Genomic DNA, 16,760 nt, shown 5'->3' on the forward strand with positions numbered 1-16,760 from the left:
CGATAGTGAAATGGGACATGGTTATGAATTAAATGTTGTCATGAGTTTGGAATGTTTCAGAAATACACAGTTGCATAATATTCTAAAATGTTTTCAGTAGTAGTTCAGATTGAATATCTGCAAGTTTCCATCTAGCTTAGTTTATTGTTTTGTCTTTCCAACAAAGTAAAAATTCAAATGGGCATGGACTACTAACACAATTCCACTTGGTTTAATGTGAAGCCCATGAACTGTAAGGTCATGTGTTACAGCCTGGTGTCTTTTGCTTTTAACCACAGAGAGATAGAAGATTTTGATAAAGTATCCTAAACCAAAGTCCTTGGTGTAAGTATCATATACAAGAAGACATTCTAACATAGTTAATATCCATAAATTTTCTGTGTGCTATTATCAAATCAGTCCACACAGTTGTCTTTAATACTTTCTTTGTCAACACTGTACTAGAGATCATTAGATCTGAAACTTGGTGTGAGAAGTTATCTCTGCTGCCTGATAACCTTTTCCAGAGATGCAGAATAGCAAAATTTTCAAAAAGTGTGGAATTCAGTTTAGTGCATGTAGTTTTCCATGCTTAAACATGTTCAAGCCTTCACCTCCCTTCCCTTTGCAGGACCTGGGTGTGACAGTTACTTTCAAAGTAAAAATCATCAGAATTGCCAAAGCAGCCACCATAAACAAGAGCAGTATGACAGGCTTAAGGTCACACCCACAGAAGCTCATCAATTATACTGAAAATTCCTATGTGCATACACATTTAATTCCCTGCAGTCTCCCTTGTTATTTTATTTCAGGTGTGATTTTTCAAGAATATTCAGGATTTGTCCAGCTATTTCCAATTAAATTAATTTTCTTCAGGGAACATCTTCAATTTCAGTTAGTCCTACTGGAGCTGTAGTTGCTTAACTTCAGAAAATGGACATAACACAGAGACAGATTTGTTTGCCAGGGATGACTTGGTTACACGAAGAAAAGGCCAGTACAAGTTAGTTGGAAAGACAGATGTCAGTTCTATTCTCAAACATCAGCAACTCTCCCACTCCCCCCAAAAAATCACTTACCAGCTACAACAGCAAAATCAGCTTCAACATCACAAGCTATAACATCTCCATATTTTATGTGCTTCTTTACAGCATCTTTTACTTTGCCCATTCCTAATTCATTTCCTCCATCTCCAACACCTTTATTAAAAGAGAAGAAGACCAAATGAGTACGAACCCAGCATAAATAACAATCCACGTAGAAAGCATCCAGTGTCTTCCCCAGAGTTGCTGTGACAGTTCATAACTTGATTTATCCTTTTTCAACAAAAGTGTCTAAAACCAGAAGACTGAATGAAATAGCTGAAAGCATCACCTCTCACATGCAAACCTATAAGTATTATACGAGAAGTATGCTGTGCTGGCACATGCAAAAGAAATCAAAATTATCAAGTGCTCATGAACTGCAGGCAGAATTAAGATAGTAAACCTTACTTCTGGAAGGCCTTAAATGAGAGTTCTATATAATGCATTATCATAAGGACATTAGACAATTAGAAAATCAATTTAAAATAAACCTGAGAAGTTAGTCTATAATAAAGCAAGCATGGAAAACTTTGGCTTCTTACAAGCTTTAATTAAAAAAAAAGATTAAAAGTGGCAATTATTGCAGAAAGATAAGCAAAAATATACGTAAGGACTTTGGCAGAAGTAGAAGTTGGTGCACTGGCAGTTTTTTTACACCAATCATTATCCTTGTGTCACAGGGTACAAAGAGCCCAACCCTGTGTACTGTTACTGTTTTCATTTTTTCTAGTAATTTATGAAAAAATAGCTGGGCGGTTCTTTTGGCTTGTTTGTTGAGGTTTTTTTTAAGTTTTTTATATTCAGGGTGTGGGACCTTGATTTTTGTTGGTCAAGTAAAAATACTATGTATAAAAAAAAACCCCAAAACATCCATCTATTTAAATGGAAATTAACATTTCTCTTTCACCTCTTAGGATAAGTGGCATCTTCTCAAGTTTGAAGAATTTACAGAAAAATCCTGGTTAATGTCTGTGACACAGAACAGTGAAGATCTCCAAGTCCTCCCTGCAATGTATTTCAATTTGAAATGTGGCTGGGCTATAATGCATAGCATGTGTTACAGGAGAGAAATTACAGTATTTATAATTTACACTTCAAGCCCTGAAAATGATGAATTTAACACGCATAAATATCTCACATAAGTCTGTAGCAAATTCCTTCTTTAAGTGAAATTCAAAGTTGTTTCTCAGCAGCATTTTTTTATTTAAATCCATAAATCTATATAGTCAAGGGAAGCATAACTAGGTGACACATAACTTACATAAAAGGATTTGCCATGGAACAGCTAATTTTTTTTCTTATCTGTTCACTTTTGGTGTTGGGATTTCTAAAACCTGTTTGCTGGTAGTACTTTTCAAATAGGTAATGACAGAATCATGTATCTTGTATACAAGTATGGTAGTTACTACTGTACTGCAATACAGTTTTTGAATGAACCCACATATTTTGATTTTCCTCATAGTCAAAATCCAAAATTTTGCTCTTAATAGTCTTTAAAAAGGCTAAAAATGAGCTATTGTCCTTTGAAGATTATCAAAGGTTTAACTCAACAATACTAATCAGTTGCTCAGGGGTTTTTTTTTGTATCATCAGCCTTGCTTTGCTCTTTCTTGTCTTTGTGGAAGTCCTGTCACCAGGATGGTTACGTAGTTGGTAGATCTACTGCTGTAGATGGATCCCATTAGCATTACACTGGGAGGAAAGGAACACCACACCAAAAATTTTCCTGTACCATCTGTCTTCTTATTCTTCTACACATTGGCAGAGGACTATGTTCTACTGCAGGTTTCCAGAGTGAGGTTCACCTGACAAAATGTAGCCATCTCTACATATGAGCCAGTCATCTAGACTTCTTTTAAAGTCATCAGAGAGAAACAGGCCCTTCAAACATTCAGTTCATCTCACCCCAAGGCAGACATCTCAAATATAGATGTCCAAAAATAGACGAGATGAATCCTCTTCTCCTAAAGGCCTGAGTGCTTTCCAGGAAGAGGAAAAATAGTTCTGTTGATCTTCCACACAAGTTTTCACTGACTACATTGGTTTCTGAAACTACATTCATGAAAAATCCAGGAAATGTCAGTCTTCTGTGCTAAAAATCATTTGTATGAAAGGGAAACGTGTAACCACATTTTTTTCATGCAGTACTTTGGAAAGCTTTTCATTAGCTCCTATATAAATAGCATATAGCTATGTCAATTGTGTGACAGCTGAACAAAATAGCATGTGGTTTCGGTGACATCTCTCAATCTTTTATTCCAGTCTTTTGTGGAAAATGAGTCTTCCCAACCTCAGCTTTTCATGTCTTATTTTGTACATTCCTGAAGGTTGCTGCTTACTCCACGGCTTTTCATGATATCGGTACCCATACAATTGTGGGCATTGTTCGTGATTTGTCTGTGGTCAGACTCAGATCAGATGTTTTTTTAAAGCAGGTACTGTTTTAAAACCAAAACTTGGCAGCAATTAATCAGCATCAAACCTTCTAATATTTCTCTCTCCACCTACTAACACAGCACGTCTTTCCACTGAGCACACTATATAAAGACTTTTGTAGGCTTAAAACTTCATCTTTTTAGTATCCCCTTCCAGTATACAAAGTTATCTGACTACTCTGCCCTAATGCTGTACAATATTTGCATTTTATTTTGGAACTAGACATATGCCTTCAAATTCCTACTGACCATGAAGGAAGTCAAAGATAGCCTGATATCATAATTAGTAGCAATATACTAACTTCAGTAATGAGAGACAAGATACAAAGGCTACAGCCCAGATGATTGATGTCTTGTTAAGCTAGGCTTTGCAGGAATACCTTGAGAGAAAACAACCACCATCCCAAAAATTGTAATCAAATTTAAAAACAGACACAAAAAGTTAGTGTGATACACAAAATAAGAAATGTTAACTGGGTAACAGACAATGTAAGAAACAATTACGTTATTTTTCTATAGATACTCAATTAGCTCTCCAGCATAGAATATCCATCTACACATATTTCATGGGAGATCAGAGCAGATACCTTCATTATCTTTCGAAGACTATGACTTGTTAAATCCTTTCCTATGCAGCCATCTCTTTAAAGGAAATTCACAGCAGTGGGACACACTGAATCTGGATAACTGCTTCTTTTCTTCTTATTCAAAAGCCCATGGCATTTTTAATTAATGTAACTTCTGAGTATATTTGAATATTCAGAGAATGTTTAAAACAAACTAAATTCTGATGAACAGGTTCAAATTCCCACCCTGCAGAACACTCAAAACTTTGCCAAATCAATAATATACTTTCAGCTGCTCTGGGATATTTTAAAAAGTTTAGGTATTTTTATTAAAGGAATTAGGATATGATGTTACATATGTGCTGCAGAAATCAAGTCCTTGTATCAACAGTCTAAAATCAGGAACAAGAATTGAAATTAAATGCAGCAGATAAAACTCTGAGGATTTTTGCTAAACATCTTTATGAAATAGAGTTTCTTCTATCCTTATTTAGTCAATCTTCAGCTCTTTTGCTGAGATGGCCAATAGAGTGCCATCTAGAGTGCTGCCTTTGGAATGCTGAAAGTTACTCACTGGGAACCGGAAAAAAATTGAATTAAATCTAAATAAAATGTAATGCTAGTTTTAAGATAACAAAAAAACCCACACAAACCAAAACAACCCAACAACCAAACACAAAACAACCCAAACTAAAAACAAACAACAGTGAACTCTTCTGTGATACAGCTTTTAGCTTATTCCAACACAGTGAAATCAGACTATGCATTATCTCTGCAGGACCCCCTGTCTGAAAAACACCAAAACTGAGAAGTCAAAGTTCCTGTGCTTTTGGTAATGCTTAAGAGTGAGTCCACAGCACTACAAGAAGAAAAAAAAGCCAGATCAGGAGGCATGACTTTCGTGACTGAATTCAGGCTAGCATGGGTACTTAGTTCTAATTTTGTGACACTTCTAATTTTGTTTCTAGTATTTATACAGATTATGTATCTCCCAACAGTGCAGCAGGAAATTTGATTGCACAAGAACATTGTACAAAACTTCATTTATATACCTTGATCTATAGCATATCTTTTCTAAACCAGATACAAATAAGTTTTCAGGAAAAAAAGGATTATCGACAAAAGGGAGGAGCATCATGTTGACAAAAGCATTCTTATTAGACATATTAGTCAATGCTAATGTGTTTTTGGCAAGAAGGACAATGTAAAGATTATTTCTGTACACATACATTTTTTTAAAGAAGGCACTATTATACTAGATGCAAATATGCAATCCCTGCTTAAGAGAACGTGCTGCTAAAGGCAATATAAATTAGGATTCTATCCTAAGACTGCCATTTCAACACAGGTGTAACAATCATAAAAATAACTATAATATTTTAATACATAATGTTTCAATTCAATAGTAATTTGCTTTCTGTGCTTTCACACATAAAATACAGAATAAAATCAGTGCCAAAACCTACACTTAGAAGTATATGTACACACAGTGATGTGTAGATAATGCACACATCTGGGCTTGTTTTTTGTCCTTTAAATAACTTTGAAATCAACTCCTTTTTTTTCTGTGGCTGTGAGATCCTTTCAATAGAAACTTACTATTTCTCTCCAGCTACAGTCTCTTTAAATTCAACCACAACAAACAGCTGTAGCCTGAAAGCAGTTATTCAGCACCTGACTCCTGTTCCCCTTCACTTCCAGTAAGTGTTTCTGGCTTGTGCTTCTCTTGCTTCTGAGAATATAATGCAAACTCACACATACCTGTTGTTGTGACTCCTGGAAGGGTTTGGGCAGCTAAAAATAGTTCATCTATGGGATCCACAAGATGTTTAATGTTAGCTTTCCTGGCATTGTAATAATTGCCATCAGCAGCCATCCCAGCACGCTCTATTGCAATCAGGTGATCAAATCTGGTTAGAGACAAATGGAAAAACAGAGAAGAGTCAAAGCTCTGATTTTCACATAAAAGAGTCTTCTGTTGGTTATTTCTCCTGCTCTGCTTGGTTCTGCTTTTTTGACCATTTGGGATTCAAGGTAAAACTTAGATACTGTTTTGCTATTTCTGAGTGTAGTTCTCTTAAGTTTATTTTCAAATGTTAGTCTAGTTTCTTTATAGCTTTAGTGAAACTCCCTCAAACCACATTTACCACCAAGAAACAGAGAAGCTCCTGAAACCCTCCAAACAGCAATCCTTTGGGTCAGCCATTTGGCCTTGCTGTTTCATGTTAAAATACATATCTTGTAAGACATTAGTCTCTATAAGCGTTTGCAAAGAAAACAAGAAGGTGGTGAAGTAATGTTGGTGCAAATATAGCCTCTGAAGTAATGTTAATGCAAATATAGTCCCTGCTTACAGTGCATTTCTTGGCAAATGTTCATTTGTTTCTAGTTAAGGAGTTTTTTGGTTTGGGTCCTCAGATTTGTGGGATTTTTCATTAAGTCTGTGGCTATTTTGCTAGTTATGAAAGTAGACAGATGTACTGCAGATGCCCTAGGTTTTATACAGAATTTTATTACTCAGTTCTGCTACTGTATGTTAGAATTCTGTTCCCCCAATTTTACTGTCAAGAGGTTCTCAATTCTGCTGAATTATCAAATGTTCTTGTGTGCGGGTATTTGCAGTGATTCAGAGACCTTACGCTGGTTGTCTGCTTTAAAGAAATGCTTTAGCTTTTGGGGACTGTGGGATCAATTGAAATAGAAACTGGCTGTAATTAGATTATGCATGGCTTTAAGCAACATTTAAAAACAAAATATAAAAAATGAAGACCATATCATGCAGACTATTACAGCATACAATTATAACTTACACTAACCTGTGGAAAAAAATGGGAATTGAATGTGTGATGAAGCAAATACCAGGATGAAAGACCTTTTTATTAAAGAGAATAAACTGAAGACAACTACATTAAAATGCTTTATAAGGAAAGATGAATAAAAATGAGTAACATATGCCTACTTAAAGGGAATGGAAGTTGCCTGCTAAGTTATGAAATGTGTGTACAGCTACTTATCAAACATTCCAGTGCATTAAGCCTAGTCACACACTTTGTATAAATTTGAATTTTTGCCCAATGTTGTATACTCAACAATGTATATGCAAACAGTTCAAATCAATGTTGAGAAGTGCCTGCATACATCCATAATTTTGGCTTTGTCTGCCTAAAGACAACAAGATTATCACTTTCAGACTATTACAAATGCATGACACTAAATCAGATCAGATTCTCCAGTTGTCAGACTTGAGCCAAAGCTCTCGAAAGTGAACATGCTCCACAACTCTCTTCCCAGTTCTTTCACAAATTTGGAGGTAATATTTCCCCTTTCTGACTTTCTCACTGATTTGAAAACTAGTAAAATAATATTGCGTGTGTGTGTGTGTGTGTGTGTGTGTGTACATAGGGAAGTAAAGCTGAAAAGCTTTTAGAAGTTTTTCCAAGGAAAAGACCTATTGATATATGAAGTATCATCTCTTTTTTTGTCCAAGTGTTAAGGATTTACTTGTAACCATTACACCTTCTTAGATCATGGTCATTATTTTATTATAACTTCACACAGTAGAGGTGTGACCCATTCTCAAAACCTGAATACACATACCTGGGTCTTGCGGGATTTCCATTCTCACACAAAAACTCTAAAGCTGAATCAGCACTTTTACTTTGATAACTCAGTAGAGGGACAGGTCTCTTCAGGATTCCTACAGGAAAAGCAAATACAAGTCAGGTACTATGTGCCTTTTTTTTTTTTTTTTTTTCTTTTTTAACTTGTGTTCTAGTAACGTAGAAAAAAAAAGCAGAATAGTGAGAATAGAAAGGACTCAGCATCTTTACACGGTTCCTGATAAGATCCCTGCCTCCATACCTTGAATTAAAATCATTTGGATGTTAGTGCTAGTAAATGGAACACTGAGATAGAAAACAGGTCCACAAAGTTAAGAAAACGCATCCAAAATTCATCACAAACAGCTAATCCAGAATCAGTACTCAGACATGTAAGCATTAACTTGATGCCAGGTAGTTTAACAAGATGTCATTGCAGCAGTGCAGATCAGAGCTTAGAGGATGAACTCTGGTTCGTTCTCTGGGAAAAAAAAATGCTATATAAGTGACAGTGAGATCAACTGAAGCAAACCTTGGCTCAACTTGGCAAGCTAAAAACTGAAAACGCCTGTGTCTTACCTAGTTGAACAGCCTCTTCAATAATCTTTTTATTCAGATTCATGGCTCTCTGATCTGTTACTATGGCAACCTCTTTCTCCAAAGCCTGCAATATAGCTGCAATAGCGAGGGCTCCCGGGGGCCCGTCGTTCTCTTCCGGTGGCTCATAAGCGAAATGGGTAGGAAATCCAGTTGTTATCAGCACAGACTGAGCATGGGAGATGGATAGGCAAGCCTTCAGCAGCTCATCCTGGCGGTGCAGATGAATTATACCCCGGTCTCCTATAAAAGTGTTTTAAAACAGAGCAGTACACTTCAGTATATTGTTTGGCTTTTGAAGTTTCTGCGTAGGTGAACCTGCATACTTTAATGACATAAAATGGGTTAATAAAAAAAAAGAAAAACCTCTGGTCAAGGCAGGAATTGGGGTAATTTCCTCAGGAAACCTAGGAAGGTGTAGGATATGAGTAATGAAGATAATGGTCTCTGCTTCCAGGTTAAGAATTTCAGTTAACTGGATTTTGAAAATTACTATACCTAGCATTTCTAGGTATTGGTGTAAATAGCTTTTCCGAGAGCTTACTGCATGTTGTTTCCTTTCCTTTGGCCATCTGCTTTCCTCTGATCTGTAGTGACAGTCACGATATTCCATGTCTAGGTGGATTGCAATTTGAGCATCCCAGACCTAACGGAAGTTTTGATACAGACTTTAGATGAGTAAGCTGGTCCTTTGTCTCTATTTAACTCTATCCACTTAGGGAAGAGCTAATTCCCAAATAAATTCCACTTAATGAAATTATTCACGAAACTAGACAAGCGAGGTTTCAGAGACATTGAAAGTTACCAAGGGACTTTATAAGCTCAATTAGTACAGTGGTGTCCAGGTGACTGTTAAAAGATCTTGTAACCCTTCATGTAGCAGAGAACCATGTTATCTGACCTTGTGAAACAGGTGGATATTAACAGATATCTCTTCTCAGATACTGCCTAAAGAGGCAACGCTGTGTTGTCTGTATGTGTCTTTCATTGTTGAAACACTTCCTATCCCCTCTCTTTTCCCTGGTACTTGGAAACTTAAGTTCACACCACAGTCCTTTTGATTTGCTAGCACTCCTGAAAACCACAAATACCAGCTTGATGTGCTGATATTTATGGGTTGATAGTGAGAGGTAAGTCCTCACTGCTGTTTTCTAGCCTCCTCGCGTCTTCATCTTTCTGACCTTTCTACTTCTGCCCCCTGCACGTTCCTCTTTTTGCCCTCAATTTCTCCTTTTTCATTTCTTCCTCTGTTCCTCCTAAATAACATACAGGCAATATACAGATAGTGGACACAAAAATGTTCTGAACAAAACTGAAGCAACAGAAGCAGGAAATATTAGTCTTTGAGAAGTGGAGTATATTAACTAAGATAAAGTATCTACTCTCCTTTAGCAATGAAATGAGCTAACTCTTAAGTTAGGTCCTGTATTTCTGCAGAGCATGGCATTGCGCCAAACTGAACTCCAGAGAGTGGGAAAAGGAGAGGCCTTGTGAGTAAAAATAAACAGACCCAAACATATGCACACAGCCCAAACCCAGAGCTTGGGAGAGCTGAGCGGGGCGTAAGCTGTTTTCCACTACTGCCTACAGAGGATTTCAGAAAATTTATGGGAAACTGAGATCAGAATTTACAGCAGACAGAGGGGACTAATTCAGTGTGTATTTTGGGAATGGCTGTGCTATTCAGTTTGCCTTTATTTCCCTTTCATCTTCTTTCTGTGCACATGCAGCCCTACCTCTCAACCTTCTGTGGTCATCAGGTCCTTTTAGTCTATCATGCAACACTTCAGTGATGAATATGTCAGTAGAGCTTGCTGTAACTTCACCACTCAGAGAGGGGTGTTTGAAAACCCATGCAACTACTAGAATTTTCTGGTAGGAGCATAGTAGTCACGAATGTATGTAAAGAGACATGCTATTTACTCTGCAGTGAATACCTGTGTAGCTATAACCAGCATGCTGAGGTGTCCAGTACTTTACATACCAATTTCAGTTTTATTCAGTAAGAGTTCTTATTCCCTGTGGGGTCTCCAATCTGCTGTAAACATTGATGCTTTTGTGTATTTTGAGAGTACACAGTCATCAAGATCAAATACTCCATTACCCATAAAGTTGAATGGTTTTGGCCAGACTCTGATATTCAGCATAGTAACAGAAAATGTAAGACTTACTTATATTAATTCACTGTATTCCACAAAGAATTTTAAAATCTTAAAACTGCCTTTAGATTCTTACTGTGTTCTTAAACTTTGTAAATATCAAAAAAAGCAGGATAGGTCATACCTACCTCATAGCAAATCCACTAAACGAAAAGAGTTTTTGTTTTTACCTGGATCTACTGCAACTAGGGTCTCTAGAGTCTTTATCTTTTGGGCTGCTTCTGCTGACACAATACTATAATGCAGAGGATCTTGAGAAATGCAGTGAACTTGAGGAACTTCTTTTGAGGATCTGAATGTGACATTGTCATTCTTCAGGTCAGTAATGAACATGCAGCCAGGAGAAGGAGTAAAAGCTAATGGAGCTCCTAAAATGGGTGAAAAAACTTCAATTAAGCACATGGTTATTGTAATACATTGAAATATCAAAATGATGGAATTGCGAAAAGCTACTTAACGACGTAAGAGTCACTGCCTGATGACATTTATATCATAAGAACAGGTGATATTTTAAGTTACACAGCAGTAATTTATGCAATCTGTGAAAGAAATGTATGCATATACATCTGAAAATGTTTTCGTTTTTAAAAAGTTCATGTGGGTAGTTGAAGTAAGGTTTTTCTATAATATTCTCTTTGGTATAAATTTGAGGCAACTTAGGAACTGAACACTGGTACCCTCTAAGGAAGTGTGTCAGGGATTGGCAAATCTGAAAATTGGGTTTAACATGCATAAAGAAACTAGCGCACTGATAAAAGGACATGCATAAAGAAACTAGTGCACTGATAAAAGAACAAGTTAATATTTAAGTTTGCACAGTGTGTTGGTGATACTGTTTCTGTAAGAGTAAATTAGTTCTTCTAGGTTCTAGAGTGCTGCTGGAGGCTATGGTGTTTCTCTTGTACCTTTAAATATCCTTGTAATAGTGATATGCCAACTATCGCCTGCTGGCTAGGAGTAGTTCTTTTACCAGATTAAGAAAATGGGGGCTAGCATCTCTGCACAGTGTCTTGCCGACCTAGCTAGGAGACCTATAACCTGGTAAGGAATAATGGCAAAAGGTGACCAGTAAGCCTTAGCAAATGGAATAAGAGTAGCATCTAAAACCCTGGTGAAAGATAAGCTTATTTGGACCTGACAACATAGAAGCTCTCCAGGCTGAAAATATTTGCTGTCTAATTCGCTTACTAATTCCAGAAGTCTCAATCTAATTTATACTTGATTTGGCAAAATTGGTATGTTGTTGGGTAAATCACAACTGATATACTTAAGTAAAAGCTTACTTTGTTAGGATGGTGAAAAGGGAGGAAATACTTCTTTAATAAGTACATATGTGCTTGGTTTGTGCTAGATCGCTTGGGAGTCTATGCCTACTAATTTAAAAGCAGCGGTGGGGGAACATGGTTGTTGAGGTTTAATATACCTCACCAAACCATGTGGGTAGACAATATTTTTTGTGAGAAGCTAGCAGATTCATCTACAGTATGGGTATTGGTGATAGGCCAGAATTTTAACTAGCTAGCTGAGAAAGGAGCACAGCAAGATACCGACTGTCCCAGAAGTTCTTGGAACGTGTTAATGACAAGTGGTTTTAATACAGAAAATGGAGAAATAAACAAAAGTTCCAGGCAAAGGTGAGATAGACACCTGTCTCAGACAAGAGATCATAGAGAAGTTGGCAATTTTTTTCTCTCCTTTCACTGCAAAAAAAGATACATGAGGAAGACTAATAGAACTGCTGGAGAACACAGGAAAGAGCATGATTTTCAGCTTGGATTTGGGGCTGAAGAAAAGTGATAGTATGTAAGAAAGAGAAAGAAATTTCTGCTCCTAGTGCTGAACATATTTACAGCAGGTGTTGAGAGCGGTTCAGATAAGCATCTGTAAGGAATCAAAAGCGTGTAGCAGATCCTGCAAGGAGAGAAGGACAAAGCAGATGAGCTCCCAAGGCTCTCCCAATTATACTGCCTATGATTATTAAGCTTGTTTTTCAGTAAGAACTAAAATATGAGATTTCATTCCACGCTAGTGATTTAAAGCAGTATATAATACTGTCACTACGATTTAGTTGTTTTTCTTGCCCTTTGTGCTCATGCCTGTTATAAATGCAGGACATAAAGTGCAGGACAGCTCTGTGTAGAGGACAAAGCTTCAGTTATATAAAGCGTGTCACATTTACTACACTTTAGAACAAAACTGAAAAGCTCAAAATTCTTCATGAGACAATTATGAACTCGTTTCCAGGTCAATTGATTTGCTAGCTCTTGACAACATTTTGGAAAGATTTCTGGCTGCATTTTTTTTTTCTTTTTCCCTTTATTATTGTTTTACTGCAATGTAATACAAAATATTTTAAAAGGAAGAAGCTTAAAAATTAAAGCTTTTGTACTTCTAGTTTTTAATAATGCTTAAAAAAGATGTTTTGATGCTGCCGGAGCTTTAGATTTCTGCCTTTAAAGTACTGAAACAAAGTGCTGAAATTCCAGTAAGAACTTCCTTTAAGGTAGACCTGTATTTTGCAATGGAAAATAGTCCTGCCAAAGTTGTTTTTTATTGGGGGGAGGAGGGAAGGGGAGTAGCTCACCCTAAAACCAAGCCTGCTAACCAGCCAACTCATTCAGAAAAGAGAAAGAGATTACAGGGTAATTTAAAAAGAGTCTCTAAACATATCACATACTGCAGTTGATGACTGCTTCTACTCCTGTTACTCCACAGGCCCAAAACACTGGAATATCACCAGGGTGAAGGTGAACTGGATCTCCATAGTCTGGTTTGGAAAGATCTTGTATTCCCAACAGACCTGGAATTGATAAAAAATGAAATCATGATTCTAATTAAGCAGTAATACTGAAAAGACAGTGGGGTGGACCCCAAACATTATTCAGTGACACTGAGCTAGGATTGCAACAGTGGCAAGTCCCACTGAAGTGGCAGATTTGGCCTTTGAGTGTCCCCAGAACCTGAGCTGACTTGTTTTCCCTTTTTGTACTTGATGACAACAGTAAAAATGTATACACTTTATCTCTGCAACAAAATACAAGCTAGACATGTATACTGAGTTTCCAAGAGATTATAAATCTTCTCTATCAACAGAAGAACTATATTCATAACACTGGCAAACAAGAATAAATGACTGCAATGCAAAACTGGTTCTTCTTAGAATACATTTTCTACTGCTTTAGCTTCTTACATGCTTTAGCTAGAGAAATAAGCAACTGTTCTTTACTTCTCTGGGTTAGATAACTACATCTCACTCTTACCCAGCTTTTACTAAATTGTCTTTTGCTTTATTCTAACACCCACTTGTAATATTCTGGATCACTCTAAGCACTTGCTATCTTCCTGTGGTTTTAAATTCTTCATATGCTTTAATATACCACTGTCTTGTCTAGAATTGTCTTCATCTTACAGGTGTTTGGTTTTGTTCTTTTTCAAACAGTCTCCTGATTTTTATATATATATATATATATTTTTTTTTTTTTTTTCTGTTTTCCCTTGCAAAGAAAAGGTCTACACTTGTTTGAGCCGGTTTTTAAAAAAATCAATTCTTGTCATATTTTTATTTACTCTATCTTGAGTGTTGCGTTCAAGGTACTCTATTACAGTATTTAAAAAATTAATGCAGTATTTACTTTCACAGTCATCCACTAAGACACAAAATGTATCCACACATACTTCTCCCCATGCTGTCAATCATTGCTATCCTGTCACTGGAATCTTTGACAGCAAGAAAGTATTCACATCTAAATGAAACTGCATACATTTTGGAAAATGTGATTACACTTTTTTACCGAAACCACCCCTGCCATATAACTTAGTTTATCTACATCAGGCAGCCAGCTTTCAGCCAAGAAATCAGCTCATTCAAAACTTACTTTTTTCTTTTTTTCTTCCTCCACCCCCCCCCTTTTCTTTTCTTTTCTCCCGCTTCCCTCCCTCCCCCCGTAGGGTTTTGACCATTAGAAAAGATTAAAATATAATAAATTCACTGGTGCAGGTATTTCAGTCCTACCACTTCCCATGGTTCCCCCCTTCATTTTTATACACAGTAAAGGGCATGTAGAGTGAAGAATAAAATGCTCTGACCAGGATCACCCATGTGAATTGGTGCTCCATGGGCTTCTTTTAATTCAGATGTTGCTAGTACAGCTGCTTCCAACTTGCTCTCAGGAATAGGTCTCATTGTGACTACTAAGTTGCAGCAAAAAGCAGAAACACAGTAGCAAGGCACAGCTGTCTGGTATATTAAAAGAATCCAAGGTGTTAGCAGGAATATTGAATAATACTTTTAAAGTATTAGAAGTAATAAGTCTGAAACTTTGTGCTTGAGCTTAGAAAGGCCACATACTAGCTTTCATTTTAAATCCCTTAAAAAGAAAAAAAGGAAAAATTCTTAGTATCCTTTTTAAATTTTTATTTTTAAGATCCAGCAGTGTGGAAGTGAAACATTCCATCCTTTATATAAGCTTCTTCATATAGATCACTAAAATTTTCTACATTATGCCTTGCTTGGTACTTGCAGCATATAGTGTGGTTAGCTCAGTATATTATGAATAGTCAGAAAACAATGGTGTGCTCTCTATAAAGAAAGGGAAAAAGCTAATAAGAAGTATCACACAGCAACAAATCTACTTGGTCTGAATCTACTCTCTATATTTGAATCCAGGGAGCTACACTGCTCTGTAACACTGGAACTTCTGCTGCTGGTAGTACCCACGTCTACAGAAGCAGCATGCCAGTTCCACAGGTACAAAATCTTTTGTGCGTCTAGAAATGTTCTGTGGAATTCATCATGCTCACTGGCTGCGATGCCAAAGCACCCTTCCTATTCAGAAATAAAGCAGTCCAGCTTTGCAGATCAAAATGTCAGCTATCTCAGCTGCATTTGAACATAAACAAGATATGTAGACAGCTCGAGTTGTATAGAAAATGTTCACAAACAATATTTATGATAAAAATCTTACTTTTCACTGAAGAAACACATTGTACAATTCTTCACAGTATTGATGCGCTACAAACTATAAAATTTTCCTAATTCTGAAATGTTACAAGCATATACATAGTTGTACTTTTTTCTTTAAGCTTAGTAGAACTCATGTATGAAAAAGATTTGTGCCTTCATGTTCACCAGGAGTACAGCAAAAAGATTGTGAAACTAACACTATTACCCATAACCTCTGTCTAATAGAAAAGCATCTGAACTAAATGAAAAAGACATGCAGGTGTGTACTTAAGTGGTTTTAATATTAAAGAGCCTACCTACTGGAGCCAGAATTATTCTAGGACTTCTGCTGACATTAAAATTTGCACTATAAACTTTCTGAGCACAGTTATAATTTTCAGTGCTATGGAAGATACCTTCAGTCTTTGGGAACATCTTCTGTCCCAGAGGTCTCAGTATATAGCAAATAGGCAGTTTAAAGGCTCTACTGTCCAAGAAAAATCTGAAACGTGGGTGTCATACCTGCAGAAGAAACTGCTACTGCCATGGGTTATAAAAGGAATATTCCTATTGCAAGCTGGAGCTGGTATGGAGAGGAGGCCATGAGTAATGGCATGGTCAGAATAGCACACGGGCCATCAGTTGAAACAGAGAAGGCAAACCAGAACAGAATCCAAATGAAATGGCTGCCACAGCACACAGGGAAAATCTTTGTCACCATAAATGAATAAGAAAGCAGACTGCCCTTGCAGGAAGCTGAGAAAAGCACTGAACTGAAGCTGGGCATATTTTACCCTGTATTTTGAAGCACTCAGCACTAGCACATAACTAATATTACTATGCAGGTAGGAAAAAAGTTCTGATTTTGGGCAAGAGGAATATGCACATAATGCGAATATGGACAAATAAAGACAAAGTCACAAGAAAGACTATGTATGTCTGTATATACTTACCTTATACATGCTTACATTACATTTTTGCTCAACATTTCTTACAGGAATGCCAGCATCTTGGAGTGCTTTTTCAAAAGAGAAGCTGCAGCCTAAATAAAAGGTCACCATGTTCTTAAGTTGTTCAGAATACTCCTTGAGGCTTTTCAGTGACCCAGTACAGGCTCCATGCTCATGTATTCTGTACTGTAGGCAGTCAGTTCTAATGAAACAAGAAGTTATCATAGCTTCATCATATTTTTTTGAAAACAGGGTGAATTGTTTGAATTGATATTAACCCAGTATCAAACCACAAGATACAGCCTACCTTATCCATTTCTTTTCTTTCTGAGTAACGGTGAAACAAACACATGAAATAAACTCAGAACACCTTATTCTGCACAACACCACACCAGTAAATGAAACATGTTACAGTTTGATATTTTTTGGGTTTTATAGGTGAATGTCC

General features: G+C 36.8%; 1 protein-coding gene across 6 annotated transcripts in view; it reads right to left on the reverse strand.

Moving 5' to 3' along the window:
* The window catches only part of DGLUCY (D-glutamate cyclase), a 46,869-nt gene that overhangs the window by 5,369 nt on the left and 24,740 nt on the right, over positions 1-16,760 (reverse strand). For all 6 annotated transcript variants that reach the window (XM_032919893.1, XM_030483216.1, XM_030483215.1 and 3 more), the window contains 8 exons: positions 16,316-16,514; positions 14,507-14,657; positions 13,098-13,220; positions 10,591-10,788; positions 8,244-8,504; positions 7,663-7,762; positions 5,827-5,975; positions 1,059-1,178 (listed from right to left, as the gene is read on the reverse strand). In XM_032919893.1, the coding sequence (XP_032775784.1) occupies positions 1,059-1,178; positions 5,827-5,975; positions 7,663-7,762; positions 8,244-8,504; positions 10,591-10,788; positions 13,098-13,220; positions 14,507-14,657; positions 16,316-16,514 (1,301 nt within the window). The remainder of the gene's footprint in view (positions 1-1,058; positions 1,179-5,826; positions 5,976-7,662; positions 7,763-8,243; positions 8,505-10,590; positions 10,789-13,097; positions 13,221-14,506; positions 14,658-16,315; positions 16,515-16,760) is intronic.

The sequence above is a fragment of the Strigops habroptila genome, chromosome 4 (assembly GCF_004027225.2).
Source record: "Strigops habroptila isolate Jane chromosome 4, bStrHab1.2.pri, whole genome shotgun sequence".
NCBI lineage: Eukaryota > Metazoa > Chordata > Aves > Psittaciformes > Psittacidae > Strigops > Strigops habroptila.